Source organism: Conger conger, chromosome 6 (assembly GCF_963514075.1).
Source record: "Conger conger chromosome 6, fConCon1.1, whole genome shotgun sequence".
NCBI lineage: Eukaryota > Metazoa > Chordata > Actinopteri > Anguilliformes > Congridae > Conger > Conger conger.
Window position 1 is genome coordinate 33,696,065 of NC_083765.1, and position 26,967 is coordinate 33,723,031.

At 40.3% G+C, this 26,967-nt stretch overlaps 1 protein-coding gene across 1 annotated transcript in view; it reads left to right on the forward strand.

Moving 5' to 3' along the window:
* The first annotated feature begins 18,453 nt into the window (after positions 1–18,453).
* Positions 18,454–26,967, forward strand: part of LOC133130198 (mineralocorticoid receptor-like) — a 70,673-nt gene continuing 62,159 nt past the window's right edge. The window contains exons 1-2 of the mRNA XM_061244575.1: positions 18,454–18,787; positions 20,847–22,631. Of these exons, the coding sequence (XP_061100559.1) occupies positions 20,866–22,631 (1,766 nt within the window). The 5' untranslated portion in view covers positions 18,454–18,787; positions 20,847–20,865. The remainder of the gene's footprint in view (positions 18,788–20,846; positions 22,632–26,967) is intronic.

Genomic DNA, 26,967 nt, shown 5'->3' on the forward strand with positions numbered 1-26,967 from the left:
GAATTCTAAATCGACCAACTATAATGATACCAAAACAATATGTGCAAAAAAGTGTCAAAATATTTTCGAAATCGCCTCACCAGGAAGAAGGGAAAAAATGACAAGTCGTAGACCTGAAAAACTGCCCAAAATCTACTTGTTACAAAATTGTGATTGTTTCGACTGAATTGAATAGTAAACGGGCTAAATATGATGATACAAAAAAAAAGGCAAGAAAGTTTCAAAATATTTTCAAAATCGCCTCCCCGGGAAGAAGGGAAAAAATTATATGCCGCGGACTTTAAAAACAGGCCAAAATCTACCCGTTATAAGATTGTGATCATTACAACTGAAATGAATTGTAAATGGGCCAACTATGACGTTACCAAAATAATGTGAGCAAGCAAGTGTTAAAATATTTTCAAAATCGACTCACCGGGAAGAAGGGAAAAAAGTTGCTGACCTGAAAAACTGGCCAAAATCTACCCGTTATTAAATGCTGATCATTTCGACTGAACTGAATAGTACATGGACCAACTATGACGTCACCAAAAAAATATGTGCAAGAAAGGTTCAAAATATTTAGAAAATCGCCTCACCCAGAAGAAGGGAAAACATTATAAGCCGCAGACCTTAAACAGGCCAAAATTCACCCATTATAAGATTGTGATCATTTCAACTGAAATGAATTTTAAATGGGCCAACTATGACGTTACCAAAATAATGTATGCAAGCAAGTGTTGAAATATTTTCTAAATCGCCTCACCGGGAAGAAGGGAAAAAATGATCAGCTGCGGACCTGAAAAACGGGCCAAAATCTACCCGTTATGAAATTGTCATTGTTTCGACTGAAATGAATTGTAAATGGGCCAAATATGACCACACAAAAAAAATATGTGCAAGAAAGTGTCAAAATATTTTCTAAATCGCCTCACCGGGAAGAAGGGAAAAAATGATGAGCTGCGGACCTGAAAAACGGGCCAAAATCTACCCGTTATGAAATTGTGATTGTTTCGACTGATGTCAATCGTAAATGGGCCAAATATGACCACACTAAAAAAAATATGTGCAAGCAAGTGTCAAAATATTTTCAAAATTGCCTCACCGGGAAGAAGGGAAAACATTATAAGCCGCGGACCTGAAAAACAGGCCATAATTCACCCATTATAAGATTGTGATCATTTCAACTGAAATGAATTGTAAATGGGCCAACTATGATGATACCAAAATAATGTGAGCCAGCAAGTGTTAAAATATTTTCTAAATCGCCTCACCGGGAAGAAGGGAAAAAATGATCAGCTGCGGACCTGAAAAACGGGCCAAAATCTACCCGTTATGAAATTGTCATTGTTTCGACTGAAATGAATTGTAAATGGGCCAAATATGACCACACAAAAAAAATATGTGCAAGAAAGTGTCAAAATATTTTCTAAATCTACTCACCCGGAAGAAGGGAAAAAATGAAGCGCGTGGACCTGAAAAACGGACCAAAATCTACCCGTTATGAAATTGTGATTGTTTCGACTGAAATTAATAGTTAATGGGCCAAATATGACCACACTAAAAAAATATGTGCAAGCAAGTGTCAAAATATTTTCTAAATCGCCTCACCGGGAAGAAGGGAAAACATTATAAGCCGCGGACCTGAAAAACAGGCCACAATTCACCCATTATAAGATTGTGATCATTTCAACTGAAATGAATTGTAAATGGGCCAACTATGATGATACCAAAATAATGTGAGCCAGCAAGTGTTAAAATATTTTCTAAATCGCCTCACCGGGAAGAAGGGAAAAAATGATCAGCTGCGGACCTGAAAAACGGGCCAAAATCTACCCGTTATGAAATTGTCATTGTTTCGACTGAAATGAATTGTAAATGGGCCAAATATGACCACACAAAAAAAATATGTGCAAGAAAGTGTCAAAATATTTTCTAAATCTACTCACCCGGAAGAAGGGAAAAAATGAAGCGCGTGGACCTGAAAAACGGACCAAAATCTACCCGTTATGAAATTGTGATTGTTTCGACTGATGTCAATCGTAAATGGGCCAAATATGACCACACTAAAAAAAATATGTGCAAGCAAGTGTCAAAATATTTTCAAAATCGCCTCACCGGGAAGAAGGGAAAACATTATAAGCCGCGGACCTGAAAAACAGGCCATAATTCACCCATTATAAGATTGTGATCATTTCAACTGAAATGAATTGTAAATGGGCCAACTATGATGATACCAAAATAATGTGAGCCAGCAAGTGTTAAAATATTTTCTAAATCGCCTCACCGGGAAGAAGGGAAAAAATGATCAGCTGCGGACCTGAAAAACGGGCCAAAATCTACCCGTTATGAAATTGTCATTGTTTCGACTGAAATGAATTGTAAATGGGCCAAATATGACCACACAAAAAAAATATGTGCAAGAAAGTGTCAAAATATTTTCTAAATCTACTCACCCGGAAGAAGGGAAAAAATGAAGCGCGTGGACCTGAAAAACGGACCAAAATCTACCCGTTATGAAATTGTGATTGTTTCGACTGATGTCAATCGTAAATGGGCCAAATATGACCACACTAAAAAAAATATGTGCAAGCAAGTGTCAAAATATTTTCAAAATCGCCTCACCGGGAAGAAGGGAAAACATTATAAGCCGCGGACCTGAAAAACAGGCCATAATTCACCCATTATAAGATTGTGATCATTTCAACTGAAATGAATTGTAAATGGGCCAACTATGATGATACCAAAATAATGTGAGCCAGCAAGTGTTAAAATATTTTCTAAATTGCCTCACCGGGAAGAAGGGAAAAAATGATCAGCTGCGGACCTGAAAAACGGGCCAAAATCTACCCGTTATGAAATTGTCATTGTTTCGACTGAAATGAATTGTAAATGGGCCAAATATGACCACACAAAAAAAATATGTGCAAGAAAGTGTCAAAATATTTTCTAAATCTACTCACCCGGAAGAAGGGAAAAAATGAAGCGCGTGGACCTGAAAAACGGACCAAAATCTACCCGTTATGAAATTGTGATCATTTCGACTGAAATTAATAGTTAATGGGCCAAATATGACCACACTAAAAAAATATGTGCAAGCAAGTGTCAAAATATTTTCTAAATCGCCTCACTGGGAAGAAGGGAAAACATTATAAGCCGCGGACCTTAAAAACAGGCCATAATTCACCCATTATAAGATTGTGATCATTTCAACTGAAATGAATTGTAAATGGGCGAACTATGACGTTACCAAAATAATGTGAGCCAGCAAGTGTTCAAATATTTTCAAAATCGACTCACCGGGAAGAAGGGAAAAAAGTCGCTGACCTGAAAAACTGGCCAAAATCTACCCGTTATTAAATGCTGATCATTTCGACTGAACTGAATAGTACATGGACCAACTATGACGTTACCAAAAAAATATGTGCAAGAAAGGTTCAAAATATTTAGAAAATCGCCTCGCCAGGAACAAGGGAAAAAATGATAAGCCGCGGAACAAAGGGCCAAAATCTGCCCGTTATAAAATTTTTGATCATTTAGAATTCAATGAATTGTAAATGGGCCAAATATGACGATACCAAAAAAATATGTGCAAGAAAGTGTCCAAATATTTTCAAAATCGCCTCACTGGTAAGAAGGGGAAAAATGATCAGCTGCGGACCTGAAAAACGAAATCTACCCGTTATAAAATTATGATTATTTAGACTGAAATGAATCGTAAATGGGCCAAATATGACCACACTAAAAAAATATGTGCAGGAAAGTGTCAAAATATATTTTTTAAATTCCTCACCTTGAAGAAGGGAAAAAATGATATGTCGCCGACCTGAAAAACTGGCCAAAATCTACCAGTTATAAAATTTTTGATAATTTTGAATGAAATGATTTGTAAAATATGATGATACCAAAAAAATATATGCAAGAAAGTGTCAAAATATTTTCAAAATCGCCTCACTGGCCAAAATCTACCCGTAATGAAATTGTCATTGTTTCCACTGAAATGAATCGCAAATAGGCCAAATGTGACGATACCAAAAAAATATCTGCAAGAATGTGTCAAATTATTTTAAAAATCGCCTCACCCGGAAGCGCCAGAAAAATGAAAAGCCGCGGACCACAACAACAATAACAAAATTTTACACAAAAATGTTTTTTTCATCTGACGTGTACGCTGTCATGATGGACTTTACATAACCGTTTTACTTCGCAGGTAGTTTCCCAGTTTTCCAAAGTCGTTTTTTAGTGCAATGTGGCATTGATGAAGGGCCCCATCTTGAATCTGGTTTGATTTTTCAGCTTTCTGAAGTCTTCACATGTTATTTGTCTGGAGGATCAGCACAAAGCAATCCTGATGAAAATTGAGTCACCCAGCAGTGTCGGTCAGCCAGTAACATTCAACGAATTGTGTAAGGACTGCTGCTCTTTCTTTGCACAGGTGCATGACATCTTTCCAGTGGAAGTCCCCCGGACTGTAGGTGTCCTTGTCATTCTGACTTTCTGAAGCCCTTTCTCCCTGGGTGATCAAATTGATTATTATTATTATTATTATTATTATTATTATTAATAGTAGTTGTTGTAGTAGTAGTAGTCGTAGTGTTAGTAGTCGTAGCAGTAGTAGTTGTAGTAGCGGTATTAGTAATAGTAGTAGTAGCTAATTGTTGTCAGAGCTTAACTGAATCCAAATGTTGTCTGCCCATAGAGCATAATATAACCTCAATGCTTCTCTTTTTCTCCTCACTCCATCATACTGGCATTCACAAAATAATTTACACAGTACACAGTCATACATCAGTATTCTGAGAGAACAGCAGTATGCTGTTAATTACAATCTTTATCGACTGTCATATTTTTTACTAGAAATTTCAGAGGACTGAATTTCTGCCCAATTGCGTATACTTAGTGTACTGTACTGTATTGTGCTGTTCAGCTGTATGTTATTTTATTCATGAGTCTTCAGCTCAGCTCTTATCTTCCTCCTAGCTGTTATAACAATATGCACAAATGTCATCATTATTTATTTATTTATTTATTTATGTAACCATTGATGTCGTTGTTCGTGTTATTGTTAGTTTTAATCTTATTCTTTCAACGTAATTTCTAACACTCCTCCTACTGTAGGTAAGCTGCAATCCATTGTTCTCAAGTCATAAATAAATTGTACAAATTGACACATTTATACAGGCGGAATTATACATTTATGATGTCAGTTAGAGCATACCGGATATGGCTGATATTATGAATCCAAACACTCCCCTCAAATGGGTCATTTGCCACCAGCTGAAGAACTGCATCTCCGTGCTGCAATGAAATGGAAATATCATTCAGAGAGAGAATAATCCAAGGCACTCGTAAATGGTAATTATCAAAGTGGTGGTAAAAGTAAAGGTTGGTGTCATTTACTTTTTGAGCCAGCCGACCAATTACTGGCCGAACCTATCAAAAAGCAGGGCCAGCTCTGTTATTGCAAAGTCTCACGCTGCTGCTCAAAAAGTTCTCCACACTTCTGTCCCCTCGAGACTACTTCTCATTGACTCATCTGCATGTAAATCACCCAAAGCTGGAGGAGCCTAAACCAGAGACAGTGTTAACCCTATCTTTAAAGCCATCATTACCTAGCATTCACATCTTTAGATAGAAGTTAAATGCATTATGAAGACACTACAACACGTCACAATACGCTGTCGATATACATTAAATCGCAGGATACCCCACCCCAGCCACACACACACACACACACACACACGCACACGTACACACACACATACACGCGCACGCACACACTCCACCTTTCTCTCCTCTCCTTGGCCTTTTACAGCGGAATATCTTCCCAGTCTATTCTGTCAACTGTAATTCAAAACATGAACTTCAACTCTCCATTTCTAACTTGCATTTTTGTTAGTTTATTAATCTTCAGATGCAAAATGTACATCCGCCTGACATTTACTGTATTTACTCCTTTGCAACTGTTTGTTTTCACCCTGTTTTGTTCCGCTTTTTTCATCCTCGTTCCCATGACATCGTTAACTGCAGTGTGGGAAGCTTGCGTATAAAAAAACGCTCTAAAAAATTAAGTTTTATTCTTATTATCACCACAAAACTGTACGTTTAAAAAAAAAAGTAATGGGCAACAGCTGGGGAGACTGAAGAAAATGGCTGCGTTTGCCAGACTGATTTACACTTTGGCCAGATAACATAGTTCCTGTAATTTCACACAGGCAGTTTTGCTCCACTGAAATGCCAGGAAAGCAGGCGCGTCTGCCACGTTCCAGATGGAGTGCACAGTTACTGTATGAATAATGAAAAAGTTGGGAATGTGTGTTGGATGCCGGGTTATGCAACATTAAGTAAGTCACAGATTATCATAATTATTCTTATATAACAACAGATTATTTATTTATTTATTTGATGTGTTGAGTGTCTGCATGCGTATGTATGCGTATGTGTACGTATATGTGTGTGCATATGTGTGTGTGTGTGTGTGTCTGTGTGTGTGTGTATGTTTTCAGGCTGTCAGAGTGATGGTTCACAATGTTTCTCATTCATTCTGCTCTGGTACACTTTCATCGGGGTTCCCAGTTGCTCTGAAGCAGTTCCTACTGTACACAGCTCGTATAAGAAACCCCACAGAAACCGCATCTCTGTTGGCCAATTGTATAATAATATTAATCTGTTGAAAACAATTTGCACATTACAATCAGAAATTATTGTGTAATAACATCCCAAAATAACATCCCCCTGTTGTTTATTCAATAGAAATTCATTTAAATGTAAATTTATACATTTATTTATGGTTGTGAGCGCCCAAATTTCGCCAACTATGTGAGTACGTATGTGCATGCCACAGATGGGAACATAGGAACACATTTCTGGGCAGCATACTTGCTTTTGCTTCAAGTACTGTTGCTTTCTGTTCATTTCCAGCGTGTGTATGCCTTGGAATGTACTGGAAGGGAACATATTAGATACAGAAAGGCATTCCTTTTTTAAACCAAGAAAGCCTGGAGATGCACATGGTGTGTTTATTTTGTTCTGAGCCATAGATGAATTCCTTTTGCATCTTCAAGTGATATTTTTATTCAGAGAGGGCTTTATTTAAGGCTCCCTCAAATATTTAAGTCAGTAAAACATGACAGCACCAAAGGCGGGTTCCTTAGAGCACAGCTGTCCTAATTTTCCGTTTTCTGACCTAGAATTATGTCCTCAGCTGCTCCGCATGTGATGCAGTCGTGCACCTCGCCGTTAAGCAGATAATATCAATGTTTACTGAAGTGGAAAGTGCCATCTTTTATTTTTAATCCCTGTCTCTTATTGAACATATTTTTAAACAAGTTGTCAAGGTTTGTAAATATTGTTTGTGATATTACTATGCCTTGATATATTTTTAATTTCTCTGCATGGTTTGTACTACAGAAGCATTTATGCAAGACATTTATTATATATAATTATATAATTGAATTATGTAATTATATGACCTTTGTCATCATGATAGGGCAGATTACTTGGAAAATGCAATCATGTGCTGATTAGAAATGACATGACTAGCCATAATACATACATTCAATTTCTGCTCATCCTCCTGTGTAGGTTTACATTGAAGTAGAAGTTTAATGTTGTGCATGTGTATGTGTGTGAGTGTGTGTGTGTACTGCAGCTGAAGTAATGGAAACTGTAATCAGGTAACCGTAAGAAAAGTAACTGCAATCACATTAGGCATATATTTAAAAGTATTCATCACCAATTACAATTACTTCATTCATACTCTGTGTAATATATAACCTGTTACTACCATCATTTGTATAGGAAATGAAGCAGTGCGGCAACATTAAGTAGCACTCTATGTAATGTCATGGTTAGTTAGTGTTCTTGTTTTCTGTGGTAAGGGATCCAAGATACTGTGCACCTATTATATGCTGTTGGCTAGTTGCTTGCTCCTGAACAATCATTTATGATAATTAATTTAATAAAGCGGCTGCAAATTAATCCAGCCGTCTTGTTTGAGTTATGTATTGGATACAATATGATTTAGATAAATAACTCATGAGGCTCTACTTTACTTTTTTTTAAATAAATGAGTTATTAACTCTCTATGTCATCAAGTGAAACAGAAGAAATGACTTGGATCTGTGGGATACTGGTCAGGCATTGGCAGCTACTGTCCATGGCGTCTTCCATTGCCTAAAGGCGGCAGTGCATCCTGATAAGCTCTGCCTTGGTTCACAGGAGTACAGTGCATTAGCGGAACATTTTTATTTTGCCTTGGACACAGAGGACATGCACCTCCATACTCACAATGAGGCTGATGGTTTAATACTGTCTGGGTCAAGGATTACTTTCATTTCCCATGGAAACAGTTTTTTTTTATGGAATAATGACTGTCAAATTTTGCTTAAACAGTCGTAACATTTACAGAAGGCTATCTGTGTGTGTGTGTGTGTGTGTGTGTGTGTCCACATATGTGTGCCCATACTGTATATAAAAAAGCTTCTTATCAGATGAATATTCAATATTGTGTCATTTCATTAATATAGTAGTTTTCCATATAATTACAACAACTGTACCATTTTCAATTATTACAACTAAAATTGCTTACAATCTGCAAGATTAATGAATGAAAATATAAGCTGGTGCGGTTGTCAGAGAGAGGTAGTCAACTCAACAGGAGTGCCTCTCCTCCTTTTGACAGACATTCAGCCCACCTTATTACAGAAATAACAGGGGCCTTTATTGGTACTGACTGGGATAAATAAACAAAGGCAATAGAAGCCTGTCAATTTCTCTGTGAAACTTCCGATTCAAGCCAGTGTTATTTTTATGTTTTGAAGACACCCACTTGATTTTCTTTTTACAGAAGGCAAAGGAAATGCTTGTGCTAAAGTAACCAAGCTGAAATGCTTCCAAACATTTAAATTACAAATTGGTGAAAAGAAAGGTAAGAACTTGCTCGTAAGAAAATATACATTTACTGCACTTTCTTATCAAGAACAAGAGGCTTCAGCTTCTATCAAATCACACATTGCTTGTTTGTCAAATACTAGTGTCTGAAACAGGTGAAACAGCCCAGCACTAGCTTAACTTCACTTAGTTCAGCCCAAGTTATGCTTTGTTAAATATGTTCACTTGGTTCAGATCAAATTATGCTGGGTTAAATATGTTCACTTGGTTCAGATCAAATTATGCTGGGTTAAAATTGTTTACTCGGTTCAGATCAAATTATGCTGGGTTAAAAAATGTATCTCGGTTCAGGCCAAAGACGATCTGGACTCATAGGTGCGATCCCAAGCAGGGGCCAATAAGATGCCACCCACCCTGACACACAGTATGGCTCATTATGCAACAGCTCTTATTAATTACCACTGACATGTCTGAGAATGTTCCCTGTAAAATTAATCATCACACTCATGTCAGCGCTCCATGTGTAACATCAACTTTTTCATGCAAACGATCATAGCCATTCCTCTTCACAAGCCATGTGGCAACACAGCTTGGCCTAGAAGCAGAGAATGTGTTTTCTTTCTCCCTCAGGAACGATTCTGCGTATAAAAAAACAATCGTCTTTTTTAAAATCTGGTAAGCTTGCAATGGAACTGCCACACAGTGGTTTGCAAAACCAAAGGCAAAGAAATGGCAAAGAAAATGGAAAGAGAAAGAGGCCAACCGAGAAATGTGAAACGATCAAGATAAATCGAAGAAAGGTTTTCATTGGTGAAAGCGATCTGCATTTCTGATAGACTGGGGAGAAGCCAGAGCTGTGATACTCAAATCTGGCCCTCAAGATCAAGAGTACAGCTGGTTTTCTTTTCTGTCTGATAGTCACTAGTCCACTGTCACTGATTGACAGGAGATTACGCTCACCTGGGGTGTCAGGTTTTAAATTAGTCCCTGATTTGGGGGGAGGACCAGCAGCACTACTGGCCCCGAGTACCACATTTTAGTACCCCTGCACCTTCAGTAACCTGCAGTGACATTATGGAAGGGGACAGTATGTGAGGAGACAGTATGGAAGGGGGCAGTATGTGAGGAGACAGTATGGAAGGGGACAGTATGCGAGGGGACAGTGTGAAAGGGGACAGTATGCGAGGAGACAGTATGGAAGGGGACAGTATGCGAGGGGACAGTATGTGAGGAGACAGCTTGAGAGCATACAGTATGGAAGGGGGCAGTATGTGAGGAGACAGTATGGAAGGGGACAGTATGTGAGGAGACAGTATGGAAGGGGACAGTATGTGAGGAGACAGTATGGAAGGGAGCAGTATGTGAGGAGACAGTATGGAAGGGGGCAGTATGTGAGGAGACAGTATGGAAGGGGACAGTATGTGAGGAGACAGTATGTGAGGAGACAGTATGGAAGGGGACAGTATGTGAAGAGACAGTATGGAAGGGGACAGTATGTGAGGAGACAGTATGAAAGGGGACAGTCTGTGAGGAGACAGTATGGAAGGGGACAGTATGTGTGGAGACAGTATGGAAGGGGGCAGTATGTGAGGAGACAGTATGGAAGGGGACAGTGTGAAAGGGGACAGTATGCGAGGAGACAGTATGGAAGGGGACAGTATGCGAGGGGACAGTATGTGAGGAGACAGCTTGAGAGCATACAGTATGGAAGGGGGCAGTATGTGAGGAGACAGTATGGAAGGGGACAGTATGTGAGGAGACAGTATGTGAGGAGACAGTATGGAAGGGGACAGTATGTGAGGAGACAGTATGGAAGGGAGCAGTATGTGAGGAGACAGTATGGAAGGGGGCAGTATGTGAGGAGACAGTATGGAAGGGGACAGTATGTGAGGAGACAGTATGGAAGGGGACAGTATGTGAGGAGACAGTATGGAAGGGGACAGTATGTGAGGAGACAGTATGGAAGGGGACAGTATGTGAGGAGACAGTATGGAAGGGGGCAGTATGTGAGGAGACAGTATGGAAGGGGACAGTATGCGAGGGGACAGTGTGAAAGGGGACAGTATGCGAGGAGACAGTATGGAAGGGGACAGTATGTGAGGAGACAGTATGGAAGAGGACAGTATGTGAGGAGACAGTATATGAGGAGACAGTATGGAAGGGGACAGTATGTGAGGAGACAGTATGGAAGGGGACAGTATGTGAGGAGACAGTATGGAAGGGGACAGTATGTGAGGAGACAGCATGAGAGCATACAGTATGGGAGGTAACTCTCATTATGAGCCAATCAGAGGACCTGAGGACAAGCTGCATTTGAGGGCCCAGATCCTCTCTGCTTTGGCTATTGTTGGTCCAGATAAAATCCTCATGTATAAAAATGAAAAATCCGACTTTTTCTTTGGAATGATGACCGTTCAAGTCTAGTTGCTGAATGTCTCAATAAGTGTGAAGCCACATGAGACTCCAACACAGCAGGGCTGCTAACTGGGGGCAAGTAGTAAAGACAGGATGTAAATCCTGAAACAGAACTTGACTGTTTCACAACCTGGTTTCTGTTAATTGGTATGAATTAATTTTGCACAAAGGAAAATGGGCCATTTCTTTACAATAGTGTATGCATGTAGATGCCTGGAACTTATTGTCTGTATTTTTGTCTCATATATAAGGCTTGCTCCATAATTCATTCATTTTATTCATAAGTTTTAAATAAAGCATTTTAGAGTTCATTGTACAAAATGGGTATTCTGGTTTGTGTTTGTAATGCAATTGCCTTCAAGCATGTCATCAACGTATCATATCATCACAGATAAAGAGATTTATCTATCAATATACTGGGAGCTGGATTCAATTTTTACTATCTTCTTCAGATATTAAAATACAATTTTCTCATTATGTGTGATTTTTGCCTTGTGCAAACTGTGGATGAGTAATTCCATAATTACTTGTACATTGCTTACATCAATAAGCAATGTGTGCTTAATTTTATATATATGCAGTAAGTTCATTTGAAACAATTTAATATTTTGGAAACATTAAATTACATTTAAATGACATTTTCAGCTTCAGGATTTACACCCCAAAACTGCTATATATGGGCTTGTGGGAATTTTAAGGAAGATTGGTACAACATTTTGTAATGATGAAATGCATATAATCATGTTTGTTGGGAGCCAGAAATGGCAATAGTGGTAATTTCATTATGAATGCTCCATGTAGTAAGGACCTTTCTTTACACAGATGAATGCATTGGACATAGTGAAAGATTATCCTAGCTGGACCCTGTGACTGGCGGCTCTTGACCTAGTTCTGGGTCCCAGCCCTGACTTTAAAGGCCCCGCTCAACATCGTTTTCTGTGTGCTTGGGGCAAGGGGTGGGGGGGGTGGTTCTTTACTGTAGAATATGTGCTGCACTCCAGAGAGGAATACTCACATGGCTACTGTCAAAGAGTTCATCAGCAAACCAATTAAAGCAGCTCAGATTGTGTTATCACTTCTCACAAAGAGGTGCCTCTCGTATGCAAAATGAAGTGAAGTGTGTACGTTCACAGAATCTGCATGGGGTTTTACTCTAATCCTCCTGCCCCCACAGCTCTAGCCAATCAGCTGGCTTCTGCCTCTCTGTTACATCACAGACTGACTGACCCAATTTGTCTGACAGCCTCTGCACCAGAGCTTGGACAAGTTCAGCTTAGGACATGCGTGTGTGTGTGTGTGTGTGTGTGTGTGTGTGTGTGTGTGTGACTGCATGCATGTGTGTATGTGTGTGTGTGTGTGCATGTGTGTGTATGTGTGTGTGTGTGTGTGTGTGTGTGTATACCCATGAGCCAAGGACTAGTGTGATATATGACACAGTGGTGCAAACATTAAGTCCAATATGATCATTTTTAAGTCTTAGCAAAACAAAACATCTTATGTAAGTCATGCCAAAATGCAGCCCATATTATTTGGATTTATTAATTAATTATTCATTATTAATTATTAATATGATAATAATAATAATAATAATAATAATTATTATTATTATTATTATTAATCCATGTGGCTTAACAGTTTGCAGTAGATGGATTTGCCCCCAACTTTATGCGTGTCGAGTTGTTGTAATTTGTTACAACTTCTTATTTTATTTTGATTTGTCTTTGTCTTTGCTAGTCACAGGATCAATGCAGACACTGCACAGTTTCCTGCTTCAGTATAAGGCAAGACGTACAATGTGACAAATGAAGGAGAAAATATTTTCTTACGGTGCTGATGCAACACGGCTCCACACAACAGGGCGGAAACGGTAAACACATGGCGCTGTCGTTAAATGTAGAGCAGAGAGGTTCCTGAGTGTTCACACTTCCTTCTGCACCATGTGTGCAGAAAGAGATACTGCTGGGTTCAATGAAAAATGATTAGATATCATTTCACCAAACGTCACGTAATTCTTCAATTAAGGGGGGCACGGTAATGGGCAGATTAATATTCTGGCTACATTTTACACACTGTGTCCCTTATGAATATGCATTTGCTGATGTTTTATGTCCAATGTGATTCATCTCAGGTTACGTTCAGACTGCAGACCTCAATGCTGAATTCCGTGTCTTTGCTCAAGTCAGATCTTTTAGGCTGGCTGTTCTTATTCATTTTTGAAAAGGGCCCAAAAGTACTGCCACTGCAGGCATGAGAGTGTGGCGAGTGACGTGTGGATAACTTTGCTGGTGTTCCTCCGGTTGGGCTGGGGATGACATTCTGTACTGACCGTATCTGTAATGTAGTGCATACCCCACCCACTTGCCATATGCTAGTGTATGAAATGCATGTGTGAAGTGATCCATTTAGATCCACACAACATTTGCTGCAAGTTGCAGGACTGCATATCAATTTATTTCCGCGTAGAAATGCAGCACAAATCAGTACTGAAAATATGTGGCTCCAAATAGTTTTTAGCTGTTCAGTGTTCTAAAAACATGTCACCTAGTACAGAATAAATAATTTTGGCCATTTTTGGTCTGCATGTGTTACTCTTCACCTTATTTGGAGGTTATTGCTATTAATGTAGCATAAGGAATCTATGCTCTGGGATCAAATAATGGAGAAGCCGTTTTTGGTGTTGAACTGTCAACTGCTGTGTATCCTTCTTTTGATTTCCCACTGGCGAGCTTTGGGGATGAATCTGGCCGGTCAGAATCGCAGGTGGGCAGCCAGGGGAAAGATCTGCGGAGTCTGACGCACAGCTCTCTCGGCCATGATCCCAGCAGGAAATGAGGGTTTTGGAGGATCTCGGGCTCAGTGTACGGGAGCATGAGAGGTCATAATTTCACACTGTCAGGGCAGGAAATTGACTCAGTTTTGAGTGAGGAGGTAGAGGCCACTGCTGTAACACGCTGTTGATAAAAACAGCCCAACGGACACCCTCCACTGCCGGAGAGAAGCTGGTCTACATTCTTTATATTCTTGTAATGCTTTTTGTCAGTCTTGTCCAGTACAGATCTGCACATTACAGTTCCTACACTGTCATTAATACAAATGGTGGACATTCATTGGTTAAAAATAAAAGCAGCCCAACCACCCTGAATTAAAACCTATAAGTTTGTGGTGCTGGTCCAGTCAAGTCCACTCCATTTTGTCTCTGTAATAGGGAATTCTTTGTGAAACCAAGCTGTATCACAAATATGTGGTAACATGCGTGATCATGCTGTCTGATGCGCTTGAGTGACAGTCGAACCATGGACAGGATTGGTGAAGACCAGCAGGGGCTGCCTCTGTCCCCACCCTCACAACGCAAAAGCAAGGTCACAGAGAAACCGGTACACATGTGTCAGGGGAAGAAGCTTACTGATCTCTCATCTTGTTGTACAGGTAACCTCCTTTGTTCTAAGGGTGAAAAATGAACAATATACACATGGAAAGCCATAGAGGAAAGACATAAATATATTTGGATTCTATTGCTTGTGGAATTTAAACATTATGAGTTCAAATGTGAGGTTTTTTGTGAAGCTAAAAGCATCCAAAAGCTAATCAGACCCCATACACCTGCCAGACCTCTCAGTTCTGCTACATCTGGATGCTTGGCACCTCCCCCTCGTCACACCTGCACTTCTTGGTCACGACTGCTGTCTGTTCTGGCCCCACAGTGGTGGAATAACCTTCCTGTGGACGTCAGAACACCAGTCTTTGACCACTTTCAAGCGCAGACTGAAAACTTGCCTCTTCAGGCTGCACCTTTCCCTCACTGTTGTAATTAAGCTATGTGTATGCTATAGGTTATAATTGCACCTATGTATAATTATTTTAGTATTCGGGGTATTATAGCTGCCAACTATGGTACGCTACTTGGTAAGTTGATTTATTCTTCAAAGGTTCAATTGTGATCTCTCTTGGACTTGGAACTGTACTTTCCTCTAGCGTCGTCTTCAGCACACTTGTCCCTGGTTATGATTTTCACTTTATTGTGCATTGCTCTGGATAAGAGAGTCTGCTAATGTAATGTAATGAAGCAGCATCCTGAAGGCACGGATATGTAAAATTGATTTAAATAATTTATTCAGTTCACCTGTAAATGTCTTGAGGAGTCATCATCTTTATCACAGATGCATTTTTACTTTGATTTTGTTTTTAATAGTAATTTATCCAAAAAAATCATGTATGCAGCATTATTTAGGATAACGTGAAAATTATAAGATTTTTAAGTGGAAGTGCTTGTTTCCTTGTTAAAAAGGAAAAAATGAATTTGCCTTCTTTTTTTATCCATGTCCCTAAACAAATACTGCTGCAGAAAATATTTTTCCTGATGATGATAAACTGCGCATGTAAACTTGTTTTTTTAAGACAGAGACACACAAAAGTTTTTGAATATACATGTTCAACTGTCTGTAGAGCTGTCCAAAGTGCTGAAATTACTGTGTGCCAATGTTCCTAAATGTACATTTATCATATATCTGGTCAAGCACAGAATATTTCCTGATATTCCCCCATTTTGTTTTCCCATTTGGAATAGTCATTTGTGCTTCTTTAGTCACCATTGCAGCTATAAAATGAGCACAGTGCAAACTACACTGTACTACAGCAGAGCTAGCCCTGACTGGAGAATAGTCAAATCTACCACTGTTTGACTACGGCTGGTAACCTGCTGCCACCTGCCTCATCGCAGGGGAAAATGTTCTGATATCTTCACTAATGTTTTCAATTCCCCCAGGAAAGCCCAACGAAATCCGCCCGTCAGAATAACACAAATCTCTCGTGTTTTCAAGAATTGTGTTTTAATGTTACATTAAGGGCCCCGTTGAAAATAACACATTCCCATCGCTGTAATTACACTTAAAAGCACCTCAGAGTCCTGTTCAAAGGGATGAGCCGGGATCTGGGTTGTCAGATATATGAGAGGCTCAGAGTCGCCGTTATCGTCTCCTTGGGAGAGAATTTCATGCTCTTTTAAGCAGCATGCGGGGTGGGGGATTGGGCGCTGTGGGGAAGGGGGGAGGGGGGTAGTTGTGCTGCAGGTCTGGGGGATCTATATTACCTGCCGTCACCTCCGCTTCCACACAACCACCCCCATGTCTGTGCTAAAGTTACAATCAGCTTCTGGAATACTGAATACTACTGTGTCGTAATGGGAAAGAAATGGAAAAAAAAACAAACAAACAATTTGTTTTACACCTAAAGAGTGTGATTACTTACAAATGAACAGGAAACAGCATTGAGTGAATCATACCACTGCGGCACCGAAACAGACAGTGAGTGGGCGGAGAGAGAGACAGCAAGGCTAACAAGGACTTTAACCCTCTTGAATTGTTGCATTTAAATCATTCTGCGAGAGAAATAGGATATTCAAAGTGCATGGCTATAAGCAGACAGAACATGTACAGTATTCATTATACATAGTTTTTTTTTCATATAGGTAATATGGGAGGATAAATTTATCCATGGAAATCAGTCAGTGAACCAGCCAGCTGTCTCTCCTGCCTATTTTCCTTTAAGCTACTGCTGGCTGTCAATGTCAGGTCTTGCATTTGAATAAAGTGAAATAAAACATTCTGAAGCAGGCTTCCTCTGTGCCCAGAAGCCACATAGACACATAGAGTATCTACATACTGTATGGGTATCATGCCTTACACAGTAGAAGACAAATGCAATTCAATCAAATGTGTTTTGTCTTTAATTTTGCAATCGTTTAATTAAATTTCCATTAACCTTGATCACAGCCTTTAAATTAGAATGACCTTTTCTGTATCGAAACTCGTTTGTTTTACTGCTGAAACTTCCTAGTCAAAGTTTTAGGAAGAAACAAAACAAAGCAACCATACATTTGTGTGTCAAGGGTAAAGAACAATTCCAGCAGACTGAATAACCATTTTCTATAATATTTGGAACCGACCACAGAAAACACTCAGGGCATAAATTGCTTTCTATTCCTCAAGCAGTGTCTAGAGAAAAGACTGCAACCAAACACATTTTCTCCTCAAAGACAGCACAATACTGTGTAATATCTATGTGCAGGACATTACTGAGACTTATGAAAAGAAGAATTGTAGTGACATTACGTTATGATGTCACCCTGCAACATAAATCAGCTTCTCAGTCTTTACAGTACTACAGTTTCAGCAGTACAGCACCACCTGGCGGGATGATATTTCACCGTCCCTCGACTACCAGTTGGAGACGCAGCTAACTGTCCTTGCTATGTCCCTGCAAAGTTTAAACATACACTGTAATACCTTTGAATTAATGTACTGGGTTTTGGTAGGACGTTTACCGACGTCCGTTTATACGCTCAACATCGCATGTGCAATTTTTCATTCCGTAAATGTGTACATTTAGTAATTATACAGATTTAGAGAAGCAACCTACTGTATTATTGCTGTTTTCAGATTAATGAGCTCTTGATATACTCTATGTATAACTATGGTATATTTGTTTAGTACTGTGACATATACGGTATGGATATATGAAGACATGCATGTTATGTCACGCCATACCGTAATCCACATACAGTACCCTGACGGCATATTACAATGCAAGTCAACCCTCCCTAAAATAAAAACAATACATAGGCAAACTTGCTATGAATTAAAATGGAAGATGCATTCAACCTGATGGTAAACCAAACTGCATTGCAGCATCAGAACATGTCAGTGGAATGATAACTAGAAAAATATTATTTATATATTTATTTATGTATAGGTCCATGGTGATAAAAAAAAATACAAGCATTTACCTTCACACGTGGTCTGACATTGATTTATGTGTGCATTTTAACACAGCTAACAGTTTCATCTTTACAGCAATAAAACCTAATCGGCCATGGTACATTACAACAAACTGGCATTCTCTGCAAGTTTAAAAAACATTTTTTTACCCCACTGTCCCCTCCATTTCTTTAGCTTTACAGAACACCTGCTTAATTAGAATGCCCTGTCCTACTTCCAAAGGCTTGCAGTAGCGAACCTCTGTGCAGTAGCCGAAGAAAGAGTCTACCCCCTCCCAACCCGCGCCCTCCCATCCCTTGAGTTTGCAATGCACTCGTTGCAGTAGGAGGATCCATGTGCACAGAATGACGTCTCACTGCAAGTCTGTCTGACTGCTTCGCTGTTATTACCAGTCTTCTGTCGGGAAGCAACAGAATCGGAAATCAGCAGTAATATGAAGTGAATGTAAAAATATCTAGACAGTGCTGTCTGAGTCGTCAGTGTCAATCGATTAAAACGACACTGTGCTGAACAGGATTACGACTGAGAAATGCAGCCGTATACTTTTGCGCTTTAAGCTGTCAGAACTGGAACTAGTGGATGTATGGCAGGAGTGAATGGTTGTCGTTACACTGGGAATATTATAAGGGAAACATCCTTTTCAGTTTATTATCGCCTCTTCTTTTCATTTCTGGATTATTACTGCCCAGCAACACTGTCACCTGACTAAATTGGATGTCGTAATTCAGGTAAGGACTCAAATGGCTATATGTAGGCTATATAATCCACTCAAATCTTACAGTTTATTTCATATTCACATTTACGCCAAGTTCAAAATAAATAGAGTAATCGTCGGGTGTTAGTTTTTATATGACTCGGTGTTTGTTCTGGATTTACTCAAAAGAAAAGATATTCACTTTGAATTACCCGAGTCTTCGTAAAACGCACGGTTCAGATATGAAACCATAACTGATATACTACGGTCTATAAAACCATATAGCCTTCCGAGAAATTTAAATAATCAAATTAACGAATGGTAGCGTGCTGTATAATATCCACAACGCAAATAACAACAAATAATGATGTTTAATTACGTTTTTAAAGGATGGTCAAACTATTTATAACTTTCACCGTGTAAACTACTCTACATTTATTTTCTCTTACGCTTTATCTAGGCCTATACAATTTGACAACCAATATTACAATATATTGTATAGCCCAGTTAGTTAATGTTTGTCAAATTCATGAACAACGGTAACCAACCACATCAGTGGGAGAAGTAACCTTAACCCCCCGTCACTCCATTCAACAATTTCTGTTGATCTCTCAGTAGAAAGTTTGACACGGAACCGTAAAAAAGTGTATGTAAACAGAAATATTTTTGTTTATACTACTTAAAAAGACTTTGTCTACATTAATCCGCGGTTTTGATGCGTTCACCAATGTCACTGATGTGTAGCCTAGGCTAGACTGTTAATTAATGCAAATTTGCAATTTTGCGTTTAAAGTTTCTAGCATCTGCAGTGATCAATATTACAATTATATATCGCAAGTCGTTTTTTGAAGTCAACCATATTCTTGCAAAGTAACGATGTTACTTTGATATTGCAATTTGATATTTTACGAAATCTGCTGGGTTGTTAACGTGTAATTTCCCGTTGGAGTATTTATTACAGAGAACATAAATTTGCATCCTGCTTTCACCTTAACACTTTCCCCTAGTTCTATTATGCTCTGTAGCCTTATGGATCTTAGAATCCCAGGCGACAGCGCAGCAATGTTTTGACTGCAGTACCAATAAATGTGCGAAAGACAGTAGTCGAACCAATCCGTAGGTAGCATGATGGAAGTTTTCTAGCGGAGCGTCTTATTTTGTCCAATGGCTGCAAACAAGAGGTGGGGGTAAGAAGAGAACGCTACGGAGCCACGTGATGTAATTTTAAAACACCAAAAAGAATAAATAAAAAAGTAAGTAAATAAATAAATAAATAAATAAATACTGGGGAGAATTGAGGGGTGGGATGTAATATAAATGTATTAATATGGCGTTACATTGAATGTACCGCAATATAGAATTGCTTGCAATATTTTTCAAATAAAATAAAAACGGTCGACGAATAACATGCAGTTATCAATAATAAGGTATTATGACGATATGCATTCTAGCAAAAACCCATCCATTGGGAAAGGCATAGCCTTGCTCTGCCAAAAGCAATTTGAAAGTGGCACTCAATGGTGTTACTTGGCATGAGTGAAAATTTCGGTTCACTGTCCCACTGGCCCCATCCTCCTGTTAGCCAGATCATATCTCACCCCTGTTCTGTCTCACCCCTGTTCCCTCTGCTTGTGCTTCCTAGTTATTCTCACTGGACATCTTCAAGCCCTTTAATCCTTTTTTTTTGTGTATACACAATTTAAAATACGAGAGATTCATACATGGTTATAATTATTAATTGCTTTCTCACTGTATCTGTTAAAAAGGCAAATAGTTTCAAAGATGCAATCGTGGAAATGTTTGCCCACTTAACCCCAGCATAACCATTGCAAACACTTCAAATAATTTTAGTACATTCCGTTATTATATGTATTGACTTTTTTAAAAATATGATTACCTATGTTGTTGTTTTTTGTGGATATATCAGAACAATATATCTCAAACTGATCAAACTGATGCTTTCCTTCATAATTTTCACATTATTTTAAATTCATTCCTTTGTTGAAATGTGTATGAACACAACTGCATGTATACGGAGTAATACATTCTAAATGCTCTTTTGCTTTGCATCCCCCCTACCCCCCATCATCCAGAAGTATCAATGGTCCAGTCATGGAAACAAAGAGATACCAAAGCTTCTTTGAAGGCAAAGACACGGAGCACAGGTGGCCTCACGTGCCCAATACGGATTACGGATCTGCAGTGGTGGACGGGAATCAGCCCAACTGTGACATTTTAAAAGAAGGTTTAATTGTCAGTCCTGGGCACAATGTAACGGACAGCTTCAAGGAGAATGATGGAGTCAAGGTCGAGCATCCCCCACTCTGCATGAAGCACGGTCAACAGCTCGCCCCCTCAGGTTTTGGAACTTCTGTCAAGCTGGAAACGGACTCTAAAGAGCTCTCCAAAACAGTGGCGGAGTCGATGGGGCTGTATATGAACGACGTCAGAGACGTGGACTACGCCTATGGCCAGCAGCGTGGCCACGAGGGACGAGGTATTTCCCAGAAACTGTACGCCCACGCTGGGTCGCACCTGGAGGCCAAACTGCCTGGGTCAGCGGACAGTCCCAAATTGACTCCTCCCCCGTCGTCCTGTCCCTTGATGCCCCATCTCCTGAAGACTCCAGTGGATGGTTCCTCTGGAGTCCAGCAAGGGTCTGGCTCTTTGGCCCTGGCAGTCCCTTGCAGCCCCCACAACTCACACAGTTCACTCTCCAGCCCGACCAGCCTCGCATCCTCCATCGCTTCTCCCTCTTGCTTCGGGAACCCTCGCTCGTCTGTAGGCAGCCCTGTCCAGCAGGCTCTCCCTGGGCCTGTCCTCCCCCGAATTCACCCCCGGCTCCCCACCACGTGCAGCCCTTTGAACAGCAGTGGTGTCGTTTCCCCGCTGGCGAGTCCCCTCAACGTTCTGAGGTCCCCAATCTCCAGCCCCCAGAGCATGAGCAGCGTGAGGTCGCCGCCCTCCTGCCACGGCAACCTGAGGTCATCAGCACCGAGCCCAGCGGGCGCCAACGGCAACAACACGCACCCGCCGCTGCGCTCCAGCCCTGGGGCCGCCAACGCCGCGACGGTGTCCAGCCCCCCGACCTCGTCAGGGTTTCCCGTCTCTAGCCCCGATAGCACCATCGGCCTCAGCCTGGGCCAGAGCGACAGCCTCAGCCCCGGGGAGAGGGGCCGGGAGTTTAAGGCCTTCGAGTTCCCCAAGGTGGAGAGCGAGGATGGGGACATGTACAGCGTGGGCCTTGACCAGACGGGCACGGTGAAGTACATTAAAAACGAGCCGGACCCTGAGGGCAGGAGCATGTGTCTGGCCTCGGTGCAGAGACGCACCTCCGGGGCGGCCTTCTCCTTGCAGATAAAGAGCGAACCGAACAATGGAGGAGCCTGTTTGAATCTTCCCTACGAGCAGCAGCAGCAGCACTCTTTAAGTCTTTTCCCTGGAACGGAGACCACATACTTGTCCCTGAGGGACAACATAGACGAGTACAGCCTCTCTGGGATATTAGGTCCTCCTGTTTCCTCCCTGAATGGTAGCTATGACCCTGGCGTGTTTTCCAGTGCTGCACTGCCCAAGGGGATTAAACAGGAATTGAATGATGGCTGCTATTACCAAGAGAACAGCAGTGTCCCGACGTCGGCCATCGTCGGCGTCAATTCGGGCGGCCATTCATTTCATTACCAGATCGGGGCGCAAGGGATGATGTCGTTTTCACGACATGATGTGAAGGACCAGACGAACCCCTTGTTGAATCTAATTTCTCCCGTTACATCTCAAATGGAGACCTGGAAGCCACACCCAGACCTGTCCCACTGCCCTTTGTCATCCAGAGGAGGAGGTTATGTAGGTCAGAACTACATCACAGAAAGCATGTCAAGGTAAGGATCATTTAAACATTGACACTGTCTGTGTTCTGTGTAGACGCAACATCTTGAGTACTTTGAGTACGGAGGTGAATTGTGAGCACGGCCCCTGTGACATTTTGTTATCATTGGTAATATTGCGGAGATGTTTGAGATGTTTTTGCTCCATATGAAGACTTAAGGACACATTATGGGAAGGATTACAGAGCTGCAAGCTGTCACTCATCTCGAGGGAACAGTACAAAACCACTAAAAAGTCGAATTCATGTGTTTAGGCATGCTTACATATATTTGGTGTAGGATTTGAGAATATAATAACTGTAATCATTTAGGTTTATTCAGTGCATCAGCACTGGAATCAGAAGGTGATAAATACACTCTTAAGAAAATGATGAAGAAAATTACAGATTCAGTGCCAAATTTGTTATTGGTGTTTTCCAGGAGAGCAACAAGTGAATAACAACTTCTGGGCTTTCATAGCTCGTTATTATTATTGATCTAGAAACAGGGTGAGTTTGATGGAAATACATTTTATATTTCCGTTTCTCATGTGAAACTGCACTAATTATATATTTATATATTTGATGCTCTTTTTTCAAGCCTACACCTTGTGAGGTCAGGCTGCATTAATTTTCCTGCAGTTGGTTTAAAATCCATTCAGTTCTTATAATCTCCCTCCATGAATGCATTCATTTCAAGAACACAGAGTGTCTATATCTCCCTGGACTTGAGAAATTTTATATATGCCACATTCAAAGAAAATGCTTTAAAGTAAGGGTGCTTTTGAGTGTCTGATGTTAAACCTGCATGGTTGGAGAGTGAGGAGAAATCCAACAGAGACCCAACAGGCCTGAACAGGGATGCAGAGAACACACACTGAGAGATGGCGTTTGCACCATTGCCACTGAAACATGAGATCCTGATATCGACTGTAAACACTGACATTCACCACAATGTAACTAGGAGCCAAAGTCTATCTCTTATCAAGGGAAAATGTATGCTCAAAACCCAATTCATCCTATTATCATTAAGACGTCAGAGAGAAACCTTGTGTAATGCAAACATCTTTTATGAAGAGGTCCCTTAGTTTTGAAGCAACTATATATGTTAATTATTGATGGTAGGTTCCATGTTTTTGTTGCCAAATGGTTGGATTAAACTTCTCTTTACTGGGAAGGTGCCCGAGCACCATAAAAAAAAAATCCTTGTATTTAAAAGAGGCCAGGCTGAACTATGTTTTAAGGGGCATTTAGATGGCCTAGATGCATCTCATTTTTTTTTCCTGATCCTGGAGATTACAATACTTCTAATACAAGCATAGCACACATAGTTTAGTACATTTTGTCCAAGTATAATCAATAGAAAATACAGTATATCACCACCAATATGAACCATCTCCGTTTAAATATATTTTGGTACAAATACAAGTGATAGTATTCACCGTGTAATATTTGTCTATCTTTTAATTTTTGGATGAATTACTGACACATTTCCATTATCTGAAGCCTTGGCTTGCAATGATAAGTATAACTGATAATTTTGGTATATTTACATTCTACATTGACAAAGTTTACATTTTAGTAACAAAACCACACATATTGTCTCCTCTTGCTTACATAAGATGAGTAAACACAGTGATCTTTTTCTTGGTTGTGCGTCCCATTACTATTCCAGGGTAGCTGATTTCCGTGTACTTGCCTAATGTGGCCCGGTGCTGTCTAGTTAATAATTCTTTTCCCCAAAGCTCACTACTACAACCTCAACAATTACCCGCACTGGCAGTCACAATAGCTGTATTAGTTGAGTTGTGTAAGGTGAACTGGGCCAAGGACAGTGGTAATGACCCTGTGGTTGAGACTCTCCCTAACCCACTCTTGACCTTGCTTGGCAATGGCCTATGAGGCTCCTTGCTTGAGCTGGCTTTGGTTTTGTCTATCTCCCCCCACTGCTCCCCCCTCAACCACTTCCATTCCAAATTGAAGGATTAGCCTGCCAATTCTTATCCTAAACCCTGACCAAAGATTGGTGCTTGTGGGCCATGCATCCACTCACCACACTGTAAATAGGCTCTTCAGTCATTTCATTTCAAGAATTGTCCCGACGTGTGATTGGCAGAAACCATTTTTGTCTCAAGCAATTCAAGCAATTTGTTGTTCACTTTCAAACCTCTGGCTATAAGTGACTTTCTTACACTGTATCCTTATATGTTAGTGCATGTCCACATTTTTCAATTACCAAACCTTTACCAAAACCTTTCCAGTTGCAGTCTTAAATATTACTCCAACAGTGCTTCAAGTCAACAGGAAGTTCATAAACTCACAAACCCACACTGCTGCCCAATTAACTGCATGGCCAATTAATTACACCACACTGCTGCCTAATTAGTGGATTTAGTTGAACAATTATGGGAACAATAAAAGCGTTTAGTTGATGATTGTTTTGATTCTTAGTTGTTGATTTTCACGCCACCTGACAAGATTGGGCCATTTTTTCCCACATCACTCTTAATCAAGATTAGGGATGGGCCAGATCAGGTTGGAGGACAAGCCACTGACAGCAGAAAACTAGTAAGATCACACATCTATGTTTATGTGTTCTGGTGCACTTCAGTAGAAAATACAGACGCTTCCAACAGATGGTTCTTTCACTGCTGCAATAAATTTGTCTACAGATGATGAATTATAGCAGGAAAACATCATAAATATAAAGTGATATAATTTCTGAAAGTGCTCATTTGCTTGAAATACGTATTTCTTGTCCCTGGTCTGCATCTGGGACGAGCCCTTCTCCTTCTGATAGGATCAGTGTGGTCACAGGTGTATCTGGGTAATCACGATCCAAAATGTATTCTCATGACTAGAATCTGCCTTTTTCTGTTGATGACGCTGAAACAGTGATAACTGGGTCTTTTGAGAGTATATTAAAGACCCACATGCATCAGCGTTCTCTTCCGGGTTTTAGTATACATTTCTTCTATTCAATTCAATTCAGTTTGCTTTATTGGCATGACAAAACACTACATTTCATATTTCCAAAGCATACAATGTTATAAAAAGAGAGCGAAGACTGACGTAGGTTTTTTTAAAAGTCCCTAACCCCGCCACCAGAGCCCAATTCCCCCTCCCGCTCTGCCTGCTGTGGTGAGCTCCCTGTGTTATCATTTTCAACGACATCCGATGATTATGCAAAAACATACGACAAGTCACATGGGACATTGTTTTACAAACAGCTTGGGAAAATAGCAGTTTTCTACCAAAATTGCAAATGTTTTAATCTAATCAGAATGGAACTCAAATGTGACAAGATGATATGAAAAAGAAACAGGAAACATATACTTATGAGCCATTAGGCACAGAGGTCAACCTACAGCTTAGCTACAGTTGTCTCCCTCCCATTTGAACTCTATTCTGTGTTACTGACCTCATTTCACCCGGATGAAAAAAGCACAGCTTCCTGGATAACAGAAATCAATTTCCCTTTTGCTCAGTCACTTCTCTACTAGAAACAAAACTTTACCCTGAGGGTATTTCACAGATAGATTCGATAGTTTTTATATAATGGTTGCATGAGTTTGCTGTGTCTCGATCAATAATTGCCTTTCAGCGAGCTCTGTGTGGCTGATAAGATGAAAAAGGAAGTGTGTATCCATCTCAGTGGAAAAACCCACTAACCAGACAGTGAAATGACTCTGCAGTCCCCGTAATGCCATATGGTCACAGGGATATCAGTGGAATCCCAGCCACCCTTGTCTTAATAAGATCCAGCTTATCATAGTGTCAGACGGGATGACAGGGCGAGTGGAGTGGCAGAGCGCCACAGAGATTTGACATCAGGTGTGACATTGAGCAGTGTCCATGGGACTAGGGGACTAACTGCGGAGGTCAAACCCATTCTCTTGTGACAGTTGAGACAGTGCGTCCAATATGCTGCTGTTTACATTTTACTTGTGATATTCAAGCCCTGTGCTTGTGCTAACATTGTCGATACAAAACATTACATAAGAGTAAAAACTCAAATCTTTGGCTCCCGCTCACCCCCGGAGTGAAATCCCAGTTATGCGTGTCTGTCTTTTGGTGGGCCTGTAGGCGGGGGTAACGTTTTTAATTAAAAAAGGCTGTACAGCAGAGGAATCTGGATTACACAGTATGAGCTGGCTCTGCTTTGAGAGCTTTTAAACTCATTTAAATGCAAAAAAAAAAAAAAAAAATCTGCTGAGACTGAATTTATACTTTAAAAAGGCACATTCCACTATGAGGACAAAGTACATTATTTATCAAATCTACACTGGTTAAGCATATTCTGTGAAAAGGAGAAAAATGACATTTAACTACTGTTGTTACACACAGACACA